This window comes from Nycticebus coucang, chromosome 12 (assembly GCF_027406575.1).
Source record: "Nycticebus coucang isolate mNycCou1 chromosome 12, mNycCou1.pri, whole genome shotgun sequence".
NCBI lineage: Eukaryota > Metazoa > Chordata > Mammalia > Primates > Lorisidae > Nycticebus > Nycticebus coucang.
In genome coordinates this window covers 16,024,033-16,043,339 of record NC_069791.1, presented here as the reverse complement: position 1 = coordinate 16,043,339, position 19,307 = coordinate 16,024,033, and the positions used below count along the sequence as shown (strand labels likewise).

Genomic DNA, 19,307 nt, shown 5'->3' with positions numbered 1-19,307 from the left:
GAAAGAACTGTTGTTTAAAGCAAGGCACAAGATATTTATATTATCTTTTGGCACTAAAAATTGAATCAAATGTGAATTTACATTAAAAATCTTTTATCAGAGCTTGGCGCCTGTGGCTCAAGCAGCTAAGGCGCCAGCCACATACACCTGAGCTAGCGGGTTCAAATCCAGCCCAGGGCCTGCCAAACAACAATGATGGCTGCAACCAAAAAATAGCCGGGCGTTGTGGTGGGCGCCTGTAGTCCCAGCTACTGGTAGGCTGAGACAGGAGAATCGCTTGAGCCTAGGAGTTGGAGGTTGCTGTGAGCTGTGATGCCACAGCACTCTACCCAGGGCGACAGCTTGAGGCTCTGTCTCCAAAAAAAAAATCTTTTATCAGTTATTAATATTGTTTGAATCACTATCATCAATATAATGGTCAAAATATTGATATATTATAGAAACATAATGTGAGTCACCCATGTAATTTAAAATTTAGTCACATTTAAAAAAGTAAAAAGGAAACAGGCGAAATTAATGTTGATAATGTATTTTGTTATGTCATCCTAACATATACAAAATTATCCTATTATATACAAAATACGACATTAATATGTAATCAGTATAAAAATTGAGACAGTTTCTTTTTCTACAGTATGTTTTTAAATTCAGTGTGTATTTTACATTTACAACACATCTCAATTCTGACTACTCATGTGTGAAATCCTCAACAGCCATTTATTTAATGCCTACTATACTGGACAGCATAGTTCTAGATATTAAGATAATTATTCCTTGTCTAGAAAAAGTCGTTTCAGATTTTTTTGTTTTCAGAAGTGGTTAAGGTTAACTCCTCTTGCAGTCTTCCCTAAAGATAAAATAGGAGTAGATATAAAGACAAAGGCCAAAGCTTGGTGGATTCTTTAGGAGGCAGCTTTTATTAGCCTAAAAATATGCTTGGAGAAGTCATAATAGGTATACTCCCCATTTCCACTCTATAAGCAAGGTATAGATTTCACTTGCCTCCCCTTCATAAATCTCCCCCCCTTTTTTTAATAGAGACAGAGTTTTGATTTGTTGCTGAGGCTGGTCTCAAACTCCTGGGCTCAAGAGATCCTCCTGCCTTCACCTCCCAAAGTGTTATGATTACAGGTATGAGTCACCTCATTAGGTCTCATTAATCTCTTCTTTACCTATCTAACAGACCCCAGTTTTCTGAATTGGGAGTGGTTATAACGAAAGTATCTGACATATTCTTCTCAATGATAAATGTATTGTCTCCAGGGGTATGTTAGGAACCTGACTTCAGGCATGGTAGTACAGAACTGTCCATAGCAGGTGTCCTCAAACTGTGGCCCACGGGCCACATGAAGCGGTGTGAATTGTATTTGTTCCCGTTTTGTTTTTTACTTTAAAATAAGATATGGGCAGTGTGCATACGAATTTGTTCATAGTTTTTTGTTTTAAACTATAGTCCGGCCCTCCAACAGTCTGAGGGACAGTGAATTGGCCCCCTGTTTAAAAAGTTTGAGGATGCCTGGTCTATGGAATATCAACACCCACTTGTGGAGAAAGAGACAGGGAAAGAAGCGTTCCCAGAGAAAGGAGGGACACAGGAAGCTTCTGAGCCATCTGGAACTTATAAAGAGAAGTGAATTCTTTTTTTTTTTTTTTTTTTGTAGAGACAGAGTCTCACTTTATGGCCCTCGGTAGAGTGCTATGGCATCACACAGCTCACAGCAACCTCCAACTCCTGGGCTTAAGCGATTCTCTTGCCTCAGCCTCCCGAGTAGCTGGGACTACAGGCGCCCGCCACAACGCCCAGCTATTTTTTGGTTACAGTTCAGCCGAGGACGGGTTTGAACCCGCCACCCTCGGTATATGGGGCCAGCGCCCTACCGACTAAGCCACAGGCGCCGCCCGAGAAGTGAATTCTTAGATAAGGGTAGGCCCATGAGGCCATCTTTTCTAGTCTGGCTTTGTTGGATCTGCAAACCTCATTTTCTGTGATTTACAATTCAAGAATGCCCAACAGAATACCTTTAGGGATGCAGAGGAATGGACTGTCTCCCTTACAGCCAAGACAGCAGCTATTTTTCTCAAAGCATCCCTCTCCTCCTCTGTCTAGAGGACATACTACTATTGGGCCACAATGCTGTGACATGACATGAATCTGGGAGGAGGGCAACAGGCCTGTCAAGAACAGGAAAAAAAAAACTTTTTCTCCACTTAGACAGGAAGTGGGGAGAACAGGAGAAAAAAAGCAATATGCAGCAGAGGTACCAAGGCTTACAAGAGGAAGAAGAAATGAGTGGTTAAGAAACATGCATAAGAAAATGAGTCATGGGTGGCACCTGTGGCTCAGTGAATACGGCACTAGCCCCCATATAACAAGGGTGGTGGGTTCAAACCCGGCCCCGGCCAAACTGCAGCAAAAAATAGCCAGGCGTTGTGGTGGGCACCTGTAGTCCCAGCTGCTCAGGAGGCTGAGGCAAAGAATGGCCTAAGCCCAATAACTGGAGGTTGCTGTGAGCTGTGTTGCCATGGCACTCTACTGAGCACAACTGAGTGAGACTCTGTCTCTAAAAAAAGGAAAAAAAAAAAAAAAAGAAAGAAAGAAAATGAGTTACGCGGGCACAGTGGCTCATGCCTGTAATCCCAGCACTGTGGGAGGCTAAGGCGGGAGGATTGCTTGAGCTCAAGAGTTCCAAGCTTGTCTGAGCGAGAGTGAAACCCTGACTCATGAAAAAAGTTGAAAAACCCAGCTGGGGGCTGTGGTGAGCACCTGTAATCCCAGCAGCTTTGGAGGATAAGGCAGCAGGATGCCCACAGCCCCAATCTGAGGTTGCAGTGAGCTACGATGCCATTGCACTCTGCTCAGGGCACAGGGTAGAACGCTGTCTTGACAAAAAAAAAAAAGAGTCACTATACTCCTATTATGACAGGCCAGCAAGTAAGTCTGTTTAGTCCCCAGTGAGAAAGATATTAATTAGGCTCTTTATGGTTTGTTTCTGAGTCACAGCACCAAAACAAACAAAAAAGGCTCTTTAGACACCCCAGTGGGTTGCCTTAACAACAAGAGAGAAAAGGGGACTAGAATCAGAATAATGAATAAGCAGCAGTGAGGGCTCTCATTCACTTCTGGCAACATAAAGCTCCTATTACAATATCACATTCAAAATGGATGAGCCTATATAGATTTGATGGTTTCAATATTAAATCTCAAGGTTCTACTTGATCCTAAGCAAAAGGTATTCAAGAGACTAGTTATTGGCTCGGTGCCTGTGGCTCAAGCAGCTAAGGCGCCAGCCACATACACCTGAGCTGGCGGGTTCAAATCCAGCCCGGGCCCGCCAAACAACGATGGCTGCAACCAAAAAAATAGCCAAGCGTTGTGGCGGGTGCCTATAATCCCAGCTACTGGGGAGGCGGAGGCAGGAAAATCGCATGAGCCCAGGAGTTGGAGGTTGCTATGAGCTGTGATGCCACGGCACTCTATCCAGGGCGATAGCTTGAGGCTCTGTCTCAAAAAAAAAAAAAGAGACTAGTTACTATGTTTTAAACAATTTTATTTTTAAGATTCAGTTTAAGCCAAACCCAACAGACCTAAGTTAGACTATTTCCCTCAGGTTTCAATCAGCTATGTAATACTAAAATAAGCAACAAGTAGAAGCGTTTCTCTCTCTCTCTCTTTTTTTTTTTTTTTGTGACAGTCTTGCTCTGTCACCCTGGGTAGAGGGCAGTGGCATCATCAAAGCTCACTGCAACCTCACCCTCTTCGGCTCAAGTGATCATTCTGCCTCATTCTCCCAAGTCTCTGGGACAACAGGCACCTGCCACAATGATGGCTAATTTTTCTATTTTTAGTAGAGACAGGGTTTTGCTCTTGTGCAGGCTATCTTGAACTCCTGACCTCAAGCAATCCACCTGCCTCTGCCTCCCAGAGTGCTAGGATTATAGATGTGAATCGTCTTTCTTTTTTTTTTAAGAGACAAGAGTCTCACTTTGTCGTCCTCAGTAGAGTGCTGTGGCATCATAGCTCACAGCAACCTCAAACTCTTGGGCTCAAGCAATCCTCTTGCCTCAGCCTCCTGAGTAGCTGGGACTATAGGAGCCCACCACAATGCCTAGCTATTTTTTGAGATGAGTTCTTGCTTTGGCTCAGGCAATCCACCCGCCTTGGCCTCCCAGAGTGCTGGGATACAGGTGTGAGCCACCATATGTGGCCATCTTTTTTTTTGATAGGGTCTCGCTCTGTCATCCAGGGCTAGAGTGTAGTGGTACCATCAGAGCTCACTGCAACCTCTAAAGCCTGGGCTCAAGCAATCCTCCTGCCTCAGCCTCCCAAGTAGCTGGGACTACAGGTTCGCACTACCATCCCAGCTAATTTTCCTATTCTTTGTAGAGATCGGGTTTTACTCAAGCTGTTTCCAAACTCCTGTTCTCAAGTGTTCCTCCCATCTCAGCCTCCTAAAATGTTAAGATTATAGGCATGAGCCACTGCACCCAGCCCATCTCTTTTGATAGGATAGTGTGAGTTATGTATAAGAGGAGAGGGGAGAGAAAAGCTATAGAAAAGTGTACAACATGCAAATATAATGCGATAACATTTAACAATGGAAACAAAATTATAATTTTACCATTCTTTAATTATCTATTTCCGATTAAAAATCTAGATTCTGGGTTTCTCCTGGGGCATTCAATAAGTATTTACCTACAAAAGGCTATACTTAGGCACTGTGCAAAGATGCAGGCTATCACAATGCAACCAGTCAACAAAGGCTCACAAATGAGACCCTCAATTCTTTGGTAGGTAATAATTGCCTGTCTGCAGTTCTTTAGCAAAATAAATGGCTAGCTAGATACACTTTATAGTCAAGTGGCTTTTCAAGTCTTCTCAAGCAGGTTAGGCTGCAGTTCTCTAGGGAATGTGGAAACTTAAAAGATAAATACTCAGTGTGGTTGATGAGAAGGAAGGGAAAGTAAGAACACATTGTAAACTGTATTCTTTGGGAGTTTCTGAAACACAGAGACCATTATCAAGGGGTATAGTTAAGACTCATTAAAACATGCAGTAACAACCTGAAACAAACAAAAGCAAATTTCAAGTTAAACACATTATACTAACTAACTAAGAATAGTATGAGTATGAATTTGTTTCACAAATAACAGAATACTAAGAACAGAAGATTAAATCTTAACACCTGAAAGGGGGTTTAAGGAACAGGAAAAAAGGGCCATATCATATAGTGAGAAGAGCACCGGGCCGTGGAAAATGACCTGGATCCTGTTTCTAGCTCCTCCCCCAGGAGAGTACACAAACTCTAAAAAGCTGTAGGATTTTTCTATGCCTCAGTTTACTGTCTGTAAAAGAAAGTTGGAGTTCTAGCTCTTTAACAGTCTATTAACTACCACATGAATTGCTTCTATAAACTGAAGGTGGGATATGAGAAATGAGAAAATGTAGGAAAGATGACTACTTGTTCCGATCTTTCTGATATGTCTTTCGCTGTATTCTAACAATGACTTCTGTTCCCTTTATGGAAACCAGCACAGTAAGACAAGAATTGGTAATTCAGCAGTCAATTCTATTAGGGAAGTACTGGGTCTTAAACAGAAACAAAATAACAAGACTGATTCTAAGGTTAAACTTTCCCAAGAGCAAACATAAGACAAAACAAGATGCGTGTTCTTACTAGCCAAGAAATACCACACTAGAATGCTTTCAGCTCAATATTCCCATCCACTGTACTCCCCTGACGCTGGAGCACCATAGAAACACTCAGATAGAATTCCCACAGGTAAAGGATCCTTTCCAGCCACTCTGCCAGAGGATACATAAGACTTCAGCCATCTGGGGGAACCCTTTGCAATCTGAAGAGGCATAAATTCCTGAGGACCTAGGAAAGTCATTTAGATCTTTGGGTTTCATTTGCTTCAGTGAAAAAGCATCTTTATATTTTTGCACTTTTAACATCTGGCAAAGCATTCTGATGATGATGAACATCACGAGTAAATGGATGAGTTAAATATAACAAAATAATCTGTTATATTCTAGCTAAATATAACAAAATATTCTAAAAGATTTTTGTGTTAAAATTAGGCAGGCCATGTGTGATGGCTCACACCTATAATCCCAGTACTTTGAGAACTGATGCAGGAGGATCATTTGAGGTCAGGTTTTGAGACCAGCTGGGCAGTGGTCATGCCTTAAGTCCCAGCTACTCTGGAGGCTAAAGCAGGAGGATTGGTAGAGGCTACATTAAGTTATGATCATACCACTGCACTCTGGCTTGTGTGACAAAGCCAGACCCTGCCTCGGAAAAAAAAAAAAGGGAGGAAAATCAAAGAAGCAATCTAAAACAGATAATACTATTTTTTCAGAAAGTAACACTATTTTATCCTGGATAGGTATTCTTGCATTACAATCATTTATACTCTGGATTACTTGAGACCTATGTAGAAAGAAGTCTCCTTTCCTGGTCTGAGTGGACTTGATGAAAATAATTCACCACATACAAAAGTCACCACATCAAATTCTCGGTGAATAGCATTATCTTAGCAGATATTATCCACTGAAAGAAAAGTGAAGTTATTTTTACCAAGAGCACATGGTCGACAAAGTATGTTGCAATTCTGCTATGCCTAGAAGTTGGCTCAATCGGGCTGTCCTCTAACAAGCCCTAAGGCTCTCCATCCCTTCAAGATGACCACTCCTCCTTCCATCTCAAGCCCTAAGGCCTGTTCTGAGGATAATCTGACATCTTTCCATATCTTGAAGGCCTCAGGCTCCAGACACACCCTATTCCAACCAGATTCTACTCCACTATCAACAAACATCCAGGAGTTGTTGACAAATCAAGAGGCTTGGGGCCTTCAACTCTCAGAAACCAGTGTCCTCACAAATCTCAGATTCTGATAAACCTATTCCTTTTGCTTGGAACGTTTAGCCCCTGCGTTGACCTCTCAGCTTCCGTGGCCGCAACTAGTTCTGTTCCTCCTGGCCCCTTCCTGCCGCTCGGGGTCTCTGCCAGAGCTCACACATAAGCCGGGGGCTTATAAGACACCGGCGACCTCCGGATCCGACGGTGAAGACGCCCAGCGTTCCCCTCGACCCTCTCTCTTCCACTTGGCCACCGCCCGAGCTGGCTGTCTCCCCCAGGCTCCACGACCACCGCGGTCGCGCTGCGAGCATCAGCCACGGCCCAGGGGTCCCCAGCCTCAGCTCTGGGCTTTCCCTTCAGCGCTGCTTCCGGCCCGCGCCCAGCCCTCCGCGCCGCTCGCTCGCGGGCTCTCACCGCTCGAAGAGCAGCCTCACGAAGAAGATGCCCGCCGCCAGGGGGAACACGGAGAAGACGTGCTCGGCGCGCGGGTAGCCGTAGCCGTCGCCCGGCCCTTCGAGGTCCGCCCAGCTCACGTTCTGGGGCAGCCAGAAGCGCTCGCTCCACAGCCAGCCCGACAGCAGGCCTAGGGCTCCCGCCGCCGCTGTCGCCATCTTAACGCCCGCCCGGCAGCCACAGCGGCCACAGCTTCAGCTGCCTCCACAGCCAACGGAACCCTAGGGGAGACGGCCCCGGGGCGGGGCCCGGCCGGCGGCCACCCCCTTCCAGCTCCCTCTCGTCCCCGGCACGGATTCACCGCCCATCTCGCCTCCCCGCCCACCTCCCTCACCGCAGCCTCCCGGCCCGCAGCCCTGGGGCCCCGGCTTCCCACATTGGCCGCGCCCCTTCTCGAGCCTCTGACTCCGCCTCAGCCCGGCCCAGAAGCCCCGCCCCGCCCTCTCTGTGCTGCGCTGGCCCCACCCACCACCCGCCCTTCAATTCTAGCTGCGCGCCGCTTTGCTGCCGGGGTCGGCCACGCTGCATCTCCTTGCTCGCTTACCCTTCCAATGGTGGCGACGCCTCTTATGTCGGAGCTAGCCCCTTGTGAGGACGTTCCACAACTTGACCGAATGAAATCCGTTCTGGCTCCCAGCCCAGCCATACCTATATCTCCACTCCCTGTTTTCCTCACGTCAGGGCTTATCTTGCCTGCTCACCGGCCCCGCCTACTACTGTCCCCAGCATTTTTTCTGCTTCTAGTCTTTTCCTCCATGGGGCCTCTCCGTGATAGTAATTCCCTTTCACGGACTTACTCCTAAAAATTATATAGTCACTTTTCGTAAGAAGAATGCACTTACAAAAACTCTTTAATTTTTCTCACGGGGAAAAGGAAATGGAAGAAAAGCAATGTGAAAATGGAGACACCCAAAGGAAAATACACGTAAAGGCTAAAGAAGAATGATGCCCAGTGAATAATGAGATTTTCCTCCGTGCCAGATAATGCATGGAACGTTTTACACAGATTGTCTCACTCCTTCCCTCTGAAGTGGATATTGTCCCCACTATATTATGGATAAGTAAACTGAAGTCCAGAGGCCAAACAGCTTGCGCAAGGTTATACACAAGAAGCAGTAGCTAGAGTCTTCAGACACCAGAACTCTGAGCCCTTATCTCATAAACCACCTTCATTTTAGGTTATCATACTGAACATTGAACTCTTTTGTGGATCTTTATAAACAGGGAGAGGAGCCATAGCCACAGCCACAGCTTCAAAAGGCTAAGCTAAATTGTCTCCCAGCTACCCAAGAACCCTGAACCCTGCATGCTGTTAAAACCTGGTTGCAAGGTTAATTCCTAGAGGCTAACTAGAAATGATCTGAACAAAAGATTAAAATAACTAAATCTCTACCTCTTGTTTGAGGACAGGTAAAATGACTTTATAACTAATAAGCGATGGTTATGCTAGAGTTATAGGGCTTCAAAGGGAGGAGAGAAAAAAAACAGCAGCTATCCCAAGGAGGAAACTAAAAGGCTTGCTTCAGCTCAGTGCTGGTCAAACGTCAGTGTGGATCAGCTCAGACATTAGCTTGTCCCTTCTCCCACATGGAGAGTTTATTCTAAGCTTCTGGATCCCATACAGGAAGATTCTGCTTTCCAGAGGTTGTGGGTAGAGCTCATGAATTTACATTTCTCATTTCTGACAAATTTATAGAGGTGATGCCGCTGCTGCTGTTCTGGGTGGGAATCACCACCTGAAGCCATTTTCATCCAAACCCAGCATTAGCTTCATGGTATAACTACACTATATTCAAGATATGTTTTATTTATTTTTTGAGACAGAGTCTCAAGCTGTCGCCCTGAGTAGAGTGCTATGGTGTCACAGCTCACAGCAACCTCAAAGTCTTGGTCTTAAGTGATCCTCTTGACTCAGCCTCCTAAATAGCTGGGACTACAGGCACCCACTACACGCCTGGCTATTTTGAGAGATAGGGTCTCACTCTTGCTCAGGCAATCCACTGGCCTCAGCCTCCCAGAATGCTAGGATTACAGACTCAAGCCACCATGCCTGGCCCCAACAAGTCCATTTTCAAAAGAGCATTTGGAAATTGTATTTAGCATATTAGGCATAACCATGAGCTGAATTATTAAATGTTTAGTACAATAAATACAAACTACTACTGGATTTTGAGTTGGTAAAACAAGTAACTCATTTTGAACGAACACTTTAATTCTCTTGCCAGGCTGTATGCAAGATACTGCCTGCAAAATGTGTCTTCTTTCAGAGGATGAAAAATCCAAGATTAGCTCAACACCACCACCTAGAGGTAAACTGTATGGATAGCATTTCTCTTCCTAAAACACTACAGTAGTTCCATTTGTCTTTTTTCCCCAAACTGCTAAAGTAAAAGTAGACCCTGGGAGATTGTAATAATGGAAAGGGAACATTTAAAAGTTCAAATTTTAATTAAAAGCTTTATTGAATAAAAATGTTTCAGACTAAGCAAGACTAAGGAAGCAAAATATTTTACATCTCTACAATATATTAGAGCTACATCTCTATAAATGCAGTACAAAGAAAAGCCTATGGCTTAAAACACCTCTCCTTCCCATACATACAATTTGTAATATCAATTATGTACAAATGTGTTCAAATTTATAATGTTCCAAAGCCTAATATTAGAAAAACCATCCCAAGAAAAAGGCCTATAATTGTTTTAATTTCACAGCCTGCCATAAAAATCAGTATATTTCAGAGCTGGTAAATATTTAAAAATTAGTGTCTCAGGGGACATCAGAAGTGGGATACAGGGTTCAGAAGTTTGAATTCAAGTGGTGGAAGGAGGTTCTTTCTGTTATTCCTCCTTTAAACTCCTCACTTTGCTCTGACATGGAGCATGGGAAAGTGATCCCAAAGGTCTTAACACATTGTAGCTTTCAGTCAATTATGAGAAGCATGTATGCCACCAGAAAAGAAAGCAATCGCTTGGGGTGTAGTCAAACTCACTGGCAAATACCATAGCTTATTTAGGGGACAGTGTTTCTCTCCAAGCACCAAAGCACATGGATTGGTTCTTCAATTGCTTCCAAATGTGCTCAGAAAAGATGGCTGTCCTATACCTCAAAAATTCAGTTTAGGATGTGATTTAGAGAATAGGATGAAAAGCAATAAATTCCCTATATGTATATATCAGAGTAAGAAAATTAACCTACAAATTTTTTTGAACATTCTTGTTGCTATATAACCTAAAAATTTTTTTTAAAAGATTAAAAATTTGATCTCTTAACAGATGAATACTAAAAAATTAAATTGATAAAAATATACAAACTGTGCCCTTTATACTAAAGTGCATTCAATCCTAATCTTTAGGCCCCTAAATTCTTTCTATAGGTTCTCTAATTCAGTATTCGTAGTGTAACAATGTACTACTAATAATCTATCTACTTTAATATTGCCTTTTGGGAATACAGTGGAATCTGGGGTATATCAGTTGGAATATCTCTCCACTTTTAAGACCTTAAAGCACTTATGCCTATCATTTACTGCTAAACTGGAAGATTTAAGTAATATTATCTGTAGCATTTGAAATTTTTTTTTTTGAAGCTGGAACTCCTTTCCAAAGTTATTTCCATATAAATTACATTTCATGCTAAAATACCTATTTATGTGTATCACACTTGGATAAAGGGCAGTGGCTCACTAACGTGAATTTAAGGCCAAGCACCATTGCAATTTATCATTCTTCATCTTCATCTTCATCGTAGTACCGATTTCTCTTTATCTGTTCTTCTACAGAGAGCTCTTTGACCACCTCTTCCTCCCAGAATCCCACATCCTGGGATTTCTGATTCTGAGTAGTGAATTCTTTAGTGGAAGTGTTGTCTACAAAGCTGGACCAATTTGGAGACTTTGGTTCTAGTGGCGACTGCTGTTTGAGGAAGTTGCTATCATTCTCATCTAAGTTTGCACCATTTTGTACAGAGTTCTCATTCCCCATTTCAAAACTATGAACCTCCTTACTATTCCCTTCCTCTCTTTCTTTAGATTCCTTGTTTTGCCAGGTTGTTTTTCCCATATTCTCATTCTTCTTGGTGACCTGGGCATTTTCCACTTGTTCCCTCTCTGATAGTATTCCTCCTGCAAACTCCTCACTCTGCTCTGACATGCTCCAGCTTTTCCTGATAGGGGGGGACAAAGATTTTGGGCTCTTAACAGAAGTGGTTCGAAATGAAGCTGCTACTGTGAACGGGCGGCTTCTTTCCTTCAGTGAAGAAGATCGTCTTAGCTTCTTCAGATCCAGATCCACGTCTTCAAGAGCTTCAGGCTTGCTTATTTCATCCACAGGAGGCCATTTGGGCTTAGATACTTTGATCCCTTCCTCCAAGGCACTTCCTGAACTGCCAAGTTCAGTTGGGGGAGGCCAGGCAATCCTCAACTTCTTGGTTTCAGCTGGCTTGTCTTCTTTCTCCTGCTGAGAGGAGGCCTTGGCTTCCATACTTGCAGCCAGCACACCTACCTTAGCAATGGGGGCATCTTCTACTCCTGGGCTCTGAGGGGTCTCCTTTGCATTTGGAAACTGGGCTGATTTCTCCAAAGTCTCTTCGTTTTCACTTTTGCTTGCCCACAGATCCTTGTGTGGTCTATGCCCGAAACCTTCATCATAGTTGCCTTTAGATTTGAAGAGTTGATTGAAGTGAGGCTTACAGTAGATTCTCCCATGCAAAGATGCATATGTTCCTAGACTGTCATTAAAAGAAGATAAGCATAAAATTAGAAATGTTTACACTCTCATTTATACCAGCAGGCTAAAATCTGGCAATTCCAATATTTTCAGAATATGCCAAATGAGGAAAATGTCTTTAAAAGCACATTAATGACCTAGAATTCCCTGTCCACCTTTGAGTACATTAGTTTTTACTTATTCTTTTTTTTTTTATTTATTTTTATTTTTTGTAGAGACAGAGTCTCACTTTATGGCCCTCGGTAGAGTGCCATGGCATCACACAGCTCACAGCAACCTCCAACTCCTGGGCCCAAGCGATTCTCCTGCCTCAGCCTCCCGAGTAGCTGGGACCACAGGCGCCCGCCACAACGCCCAGCTATTTTTTTGTTGCAGTTTGGCCGGGGCTGGGCTTGAACCCGCCACCCTCGGCATATGGGGCCAGTGCCCTACCGACTGAGCCACAGGCGCCGCCCAGTGTTTACTCATTCTTACACCAAATATGCTCATTTCCAAGAATGAACCTTCATAAGTCATTCATCACCTGGAGTGTACTCCCCATTTTCAAATGATCTCATTCTCCTGTGAAATTAAATAATTTAAACTTGAAGCAGTTGGAATTTTACTCTGAGCCTTGAGAGGAATGTGGCTATGCAACCTGAGTCGTGTGGCATGTAGCTGCAACTTCAGAGATAAGACCCCCCATCAAATCACTACCTACTCTTCATGAATGAAGAAAGCAATCTGGAATGTAGCAATCTATAACCAATCAAATTGCTGCGGTGTAGGTACTAGTCCTGTATGGAAAAGGATCTAATCCTGCTAAATTTCTGTATAAGTGAAACCGTAACTTCTCCCCTTTGAAATGCTGACCCCATTTATTTGGAGTCAGTATTTCCATGTGAGCATTCTCAAGTTTACACTCAATAAACTCTATACTTAACCATTTTTTCTGAGTCTCATTATTTAACGTGGACGTGCCTCTTTTGAAACTGTCAACAAATTACTTTTTCTGGGAAGTCTTCCTACCTACCTCTGATCATTCACGCATTTCTTCAGTATTCATACCTATAACTACTTATAATAATATTATTGTAAAAATATTAATTTTTCTTTTTTTTTGAGACAGAGTCTTATTTTGTTGCCCTCGGTAGAGTGCTGCGGGGTCAAGTGCCGCGGCATCACAGCCCACAGCAACCTCCAACTCGTGGGCCCAGGTAACTCTCCAAGCAGCCAGGACCACAGGTGCCTGCCACAACGCCGGGCCATTTTTGTTGCAGTTTGGCTGGAGCTGAGTTCGAACCCACCACCCTCAGTATATAGGGCCGGTGCCCTACTCACTGAGCCACAGGTGCTGCCATAAAAATATTTTTGTAAAAAGCTGAATATTTTCCTCTTAGTTCTTATTTGTGTTATAAATTATTATTATTTTTTTTTTTTTTTGAGACAGAGTCTCAAGTTGCTGTGCTGGGCACAGTGCCATGGTGTCATAGCTCACAGCAGCCTCCAACTCTTGGGCTCAAGTGATCTTTTGTGCCTCTGTTTTTCTGTTTTTATTTATTTATTTATTTATTTTAGACACAGTCTTACTATGTCACCCATGGTAGAGTGCCGTGGCATCATAGCTAACAGCAATCTCTAACTTTTGGGTTTAAGTGATTCTCTTGCCTCAGCCTCCCAAGTAGTTGGGACTACAAGCACCTGCCACAACACCCGTTTTTTTTTTTTTGTAGAGACAGTGTCTCACTTTATTGCCCTCAGTACAGTGCCGTGGCATCACACTGCTCACATCAACTTCCAACTCCTGGGCTTAGGTGATTGTCTTGCCTCAGCCTCCCGAGTACCTGGGACCATAGACACCTGCCACAACGCCCGGCTATTTTTTCCTTGTTTTTTTATTTGTCAAGACAGAGTTCTACCCTATGCCCTGAGCAGAGGGCAATGGCATCGTAGCTCACTGCAACCTCAGACCTGGGCTGTGGGCATCCTGTTGCCTCAGCCTCCGAAGCCACTGGGATTATAGGCGCTCGCCGCAGTGCCCGGCTGGGTTTTTCCATTTTTTTCCACGAGTTGGGGTCTCACTCTCACTCAGACAAGCCTCGAACTCCTGAGCCAAGCAATCCTCCCTCCTCAGCCTCCCACAATGCTGGGATTACAGGCGTGAGCCACCGCGGCCCGGCTACGCCCGGCTATTTTTTGTTGCAGTTTGGCTGGGGTGGGTTTGAACCCGCCACCCTTGGTATATGGGGCCGGTGCCCTACCCACTGAGCCACAGCCACTGCCATAAACATATTTTTGTACAAAGCTGAAAACTTTCCTCTTAGTTTCTTATTTGTGTTATAAATTTCTTTTTTGAGACAGAGTCTCAAGTTGTTGAGCTGGATATAGTGCCGTGGTATCCTAGCTCACAGCAGCCCCCAACTCTTGGGCTCAAGTGATCTTCTTATGCCTCAGTTTTTCTATTTTAATTTAATTAATTTATTTATTTATTTATTTATTCATTTTTTAATTAATTTCTTTCTTTTTTTTTTTTTTTTTTGAGACAGAGCCTCAAGCTGTTGCCCTGGGTAGAGTGCCGTAGCATCACAGCTCACAGCAACCTCCAACTCCTGGGCCCAAGCGATTCTCTTGCCTCAGCCTTCCAAGTACCTGGGCCTCCCAAGTAGCTATTTTTTGGTTGCAGTTGTTATTGTTGTTTCGCAGGCCTGGGCTGGATTTGAACCCACCAGCTCAGATGTATGTGGCTGGCACCTTAGCTGCTTGAGCCACAGGCGCCGAGCCTAATTTATTTATTTTAGACAGAGTCTTACTATGTCACCCTCGGTAGAGTGCCGTGGTGTCACAGCTCACAGCAACCTCCAACTCTTGGGCTTAAGCAATTCTTTAGCCTCAGCCAGTTTTTCTATTTTTAGTAAAGACGGGGTCTTGCTCTTGCTTAGGCTGTTCTCGAACTTGTGAGCTCAAGCAATGGACCCGCCTCAGCCTTCCAGAGTGGTAGGATTACAAGCATGAGCCACCATGTTATGATTTAAAAGCATAACTCTACAGGAATAGGTACAATGCTCTGCGAATGGCTGACACTCGGTTGCTACTACTGACTGAATAAAACTAAGTTATGGGCTGGGTGTGCTGGCTCATGCCTACAATTCTAGCACTCTGGGAGGCCAAGGTAGGTGGGCTGCTTGAGCTCAGGAGTTCAGATCAGCCAGATATGGAGTGAGACCCTGGCGGCGCCCTGTAGATCAGTTGCTACGGGGCTGGTCATATACACCAAGGCTGGTGGTTCAAATCTGGCCCAGGCCTGCTAAACAACAATGACGACCTCAACAAAAAAATAGCCGGGCATTGTGGCAGGCGCCCTTAGTCCCAGCTAATTGGGAGGCTGAGGTAAGAGAATTGCTTAAGCCCAAGAATTTGAGGTTGCTGTGAGCTGTGATGCCATAGCACTCTACTGAGGGCGACATAGTGAGACTGTCTCAAAAAAAAAAAAAAAAAAAAAAGAAAGAAAGAAAAGAAAAACTAGCTGGGCCTTGTAGCAGGTACCTGTAGTCCCAGCTACCTGGGAGGCTGAGGCAAGAGGATTGCTTGAGCCCAGGGGTTTGAGGTTGCTGTGAGCTATGATGATACCACAGTACTCTATCCAGGGCAACAAAATGATACTCTGCCTTAAAAAAAAAAGGAAGTTAATAGTGAGGAGTGACTAAGAGGTTTTAGGTATTCCCTAAGTGCTGGATAAGCCTTTAGGAGATATGGTGTCTCTCAGAGGGAAACAAATTTTAAAGAGGATATAAAATGACAGCATTTCTCAAACAGAAATAATTGGCTTTGGATAAAAAATACAGTGGGCAGAAAAAAGCTAACAAGTAGCATCTACATGGGACATTTTGGCTCACTCTATGGAAAAGTTGTCTAGCTAGACACCAGAACTAGCTGTAGTAAGGTACTACTCTGCTAGATGTATCACACAGATGCCAGGGAATCTTCAAGAATATTTTAGAAGGAATGCTGACTCTAGAAGGAAAGCTGGAGAAAGTGACATCTTGGTTACTTCCTTTTCTAAGACTCTGATTAAGGGGGCGGCGCCTGTGGCTCAGTCGTACGGTGCTGGCCCCATATACTGAGGGTGGTGGGTTCAAACCCGGCCACGGCCAAACTGCAACAAAAAAATAGCCGGACGTTGTGGCAGGTGCCTGTAGTCCCAGCTACTCGGGAGGCTGAGGCAAGAGAATCGCTTAAGCCCAGGAGTTGGAGGTTGCTGTGAGCTGTTTGAGGCCACGGCACTCTACCGAGGGCCATAAAGTGAGACTCTGTCTCTACAAAAAAAAAAAAAAAAAGACTCTGATTAAGGTGAGTTAAGAGGCCAGGCATGGTAGTTCATGCCTGTAATCCCAGTACTTTGGAAGGCTAAAGCAGAAGGATTGCTTAAGGCCAGGAGTTCAAGACTAGCCTGAGACACATAGCAAGATGCAGTCTCTACAAAGAAGATTTTAAAAATTAGCTGGGCATGGTGTCAAGTGCCTGTAGCTGTAGCTACTTGGGAGACTGAAGCAAGAGGATTACTTGAGCCCAGTAATTTGAGTCTGTAATGACCTATCACTGTGCCATTCTATGCCATTCTATGCCAGCCTGGGTGACAGAGAGAGACCCTATTTCCAAAGTAGGGAAGTTATTAATAACATGGAGTATTTCCCCAATTTGTCACAATTATATCCATATTTTGAATTACCTGGAAGAAATGACACATAATTATTTTCTCAGAAACATATCAAATGAGGTAACACAGAGAAAGCAAAATGCTCTTTGGGGGGCTATCATTATTGCTATTATTACTATTTATTCAGAGTTTAGGCCACTTTGAAGTAAAGGCTTAAGCAAATAACCTCTTGAAATTTCTTTTTTTCTCTCTTTTTTTTTTTTTTGAGACAGTCTAACTTTGTTGCCCTAGTAGAGTGCCAGGGCGTCACAGCAACCTCAAACTCTTGGGCTCAAGCAATTCTCTTGCCTCAGCCTCCGGAGTAGCTGGGTCTACAGGTGCCGGCCACAGTGCCTGGCTATTTTTAGAGACAGGGTCTTGCTCTTGTTCAGGCTGGTCTTGAACTCATGAGCTCAAGCAATCCACCTGCCCTGGCCTCCCAGAGTGCAAGGATTACAGGTGTGAGCCACCGCACCAGGCCCTTTTTCTTTTTTTGAGACAGCGTCTTATTTACTTTGTTGCCCTTGGTAGAGTGCTGTGGCGTAATAGCTCACAGCAACCTCAAACACTTGGGTTCAAGAGATCCTCTTGCCTCAGTTTTTCAATTTTAGTAGAGACAGGGTCTCACTCTTGCTCAGTCTGGTCTCAAACTCATGAGCTCAAGCAATCCACCTGCTTCAGCCTCCCAGAGTGCTAGGATTACAGGAGTGAGCCACCATGCCTGGCCTTGAAATTTCTTAAAATCATCATTCTATGATACCAAGGAAAAACATTCCACTAAATTAGGTCACAGGGGGATTTACCTGCAACCCATTTTATTTAAGTTTCAGACTATCAATGTACCAAGAACTTCCAAACACTATTGTTATTTGATATGAAAGACCTGTCTAAAAAGTGCTTTAAATTTTATTCAAGAGTCTTCAACAGAATATCATTAGCATACTAGCTTTTAACCAGTGCTCTTAAAGCCAAAGACTCTCTCCAACCTCCAACCATACAGAAAGATATCTGGGTTTGGCCGGGCTTACCTAAGTTTACTGTTGCAATAGGAACAACGGAAGCAGCTGATGTGAAACACCTGCTGGTTGGCCAAGAGACGCTCCATCGGGTAGACTGTCTTCTGACATTCCACGCAGGTCTCTCTGGCAGGCACCTGAAACTTCTGGAAAAAGGAAAAGAACAACTTTAACTAGCATAAGCAGTAATCAGTTAGTAGTTTGAGGTGGATCCTAGAATTTATCTAAGGGCTCCCTCAATTGTTCAATCAATTCTCATAGGAACACTAAACCTGCTACAATTCTATCAGCTGACTCTTGAAAAACAAGAGGCTTTCCCGAATTCCTTTCCCAAACAGGCTGCACTAAGTGTAGCAGCCTCTGAGGACAGGTGGAGCTAGGGCTGGATTACAGAGAAAGGCTTAGACAAGCCACCGTACACATGAAATGTTAGGAGTAGGGGAAGGGATTAAGAGAAAATGTCATCACATACCGAGAAAAGAAGATTGATTCAAGTGCCAAGTAAAAAGCAGGACAAACTAGTATAAAAATGGATTCGGGATGGGGGTGGGGTGCCTGTGGCTCAAAGGAGTAGGGTGCTAGCTGGTGGGTTGAAACCTGGCCCCCCAGCCAAAAACAAACAAACAAACAAACGGATTCTGAAGGGAATAAATTTCTAGGAGGAGAAGTGCATTTGTCTTTGGGAATTAGAAAAAGATATTTTGGCCTCTACCCAGTTTTGCTCTTTCATTCTTAAATTCCTTGGGATTCCTTGGGTGCTATTTGGAGTTCACCACTAATATTTTTTCTTTCTTCCTTTTTTTTTTTTTTTCCATTTCAGACACAGTTTTGTTTTGTCCCCAGGCTGGAATACAGTGGCATGATCATAGCTCACTGCAACCTTGAACTCCTGGGCTCAAGTGATCTTCCTGGTTTAGCCTTGTGAGTAGCTGGGACTTACAGGCATTGTGTCACTCTGCCCAGCTGATTTTTTATTTTTTGTACAGACAGAGACTTACTATGTTTTCCAGGCTTTGCTAATTTTATTAAAACTCCCCTATACAGATTTTTCCCTTTATTTCCATTTTATGTTCATTTTCTGCTCAAATCTATGTGGAAAATCATTCCTATTTTGTGCTTTTCTTCTTCATGAATCAAGTGGCAAGTAAACTAGCAATCTGAACTTTTTATGGGCCTATTTTTGAGTTTTTTAATAAAAATTGTATCTTGTTCAACCAGTTCATTGTAGGCTTACTTTAACCAAGTCCTAGGCCTTGGGGCTAATTTGTATTATTTCTTATCATGTGTTTTCTGGTGAGAGCCCAGACTGGTCTTGGCAGCAAAGAGGGCCAACTAGTTGCCAATGAGAGCTTCCTGGCCACCTAAGCTGCTTCCTGCATCTATAGGTTGAGGTGTTTGTTTAGGTGCTGGGGCAAGCCAGGGGTTACTCACACATACCTATGCACTTGTTACTCTCAACCTTTAGAGTCCTGTGACCATTTCTTATCATGCAAATGGACATAATATTTTTGGAATTCTGGCTTTTATCAGTGCTACAACACCAATTTGATTGGTAAAAAATACCAGGGAAAAGACAAGA

At 43.7% G+C, this 19,307-nt stretch overlaps 2 protein-coding genes across 6 annotated transcripts in view; both read right to left on the bottom strand.

Moving 5' to 3' along the window:
• Positions 1 to 7,692, bottom strand: part of CERS5 (ceramide synthase 5) — a 46,749-nt gene extending 39,057 nt beyond the window's left edge. Inside the window, exon 1 of one of the 3 annotated variants that reach the window (XM_053557091.1) lies at positions 7,278 to 7,692. In XM_053557091.1, coding sequence (XP_053413066.1) covers positions 7,278 to 7,474 — 197 coding nt within the window. In that variant the 5' untranslated portion in view covers positions 7,475 to 7,692. Of the gene's footprint in view, positions 1 to 6,581; positions 7,201 to 7,277 lie in introns of those variants that run through there. The other 2 variants (XM_053557090.1, XM_053557092.1) reach the window with 2 other exon arrangements.
• Positions 7,693 to 9,753: 2,061 nt separating this feature from the next.
• The window catches only part of LIMA1 (LIM domain and actin binding 1), a 116,252-nt gene continuing 106,698 nt past the window's right edge, over positions 9,754 to 19,307 (bottom strand). For all 3 annotated transcript variants that reach the window (XM_053557084.1, XM_053557086.1, XM_053557085.1), the window contains exons 10-11: positions 17,741 to 17,874; positions 9,754 to 12,041 (exon numbers count right to left, since the gene is read on the bottom strand). In XM_053557084.1, coding sequence (XP_053413059.1) covers positions 11,036 to 12,041; positions 17,741 to 17,874 — 1,140 coding nt within the window. In that variant the 3' untranslated portion in view covers positions 9,754 to 11,035. The remainder of the gene's footprint in view (positions 12,042 to 17,740; positions 17,875 to 19,307) is intronic.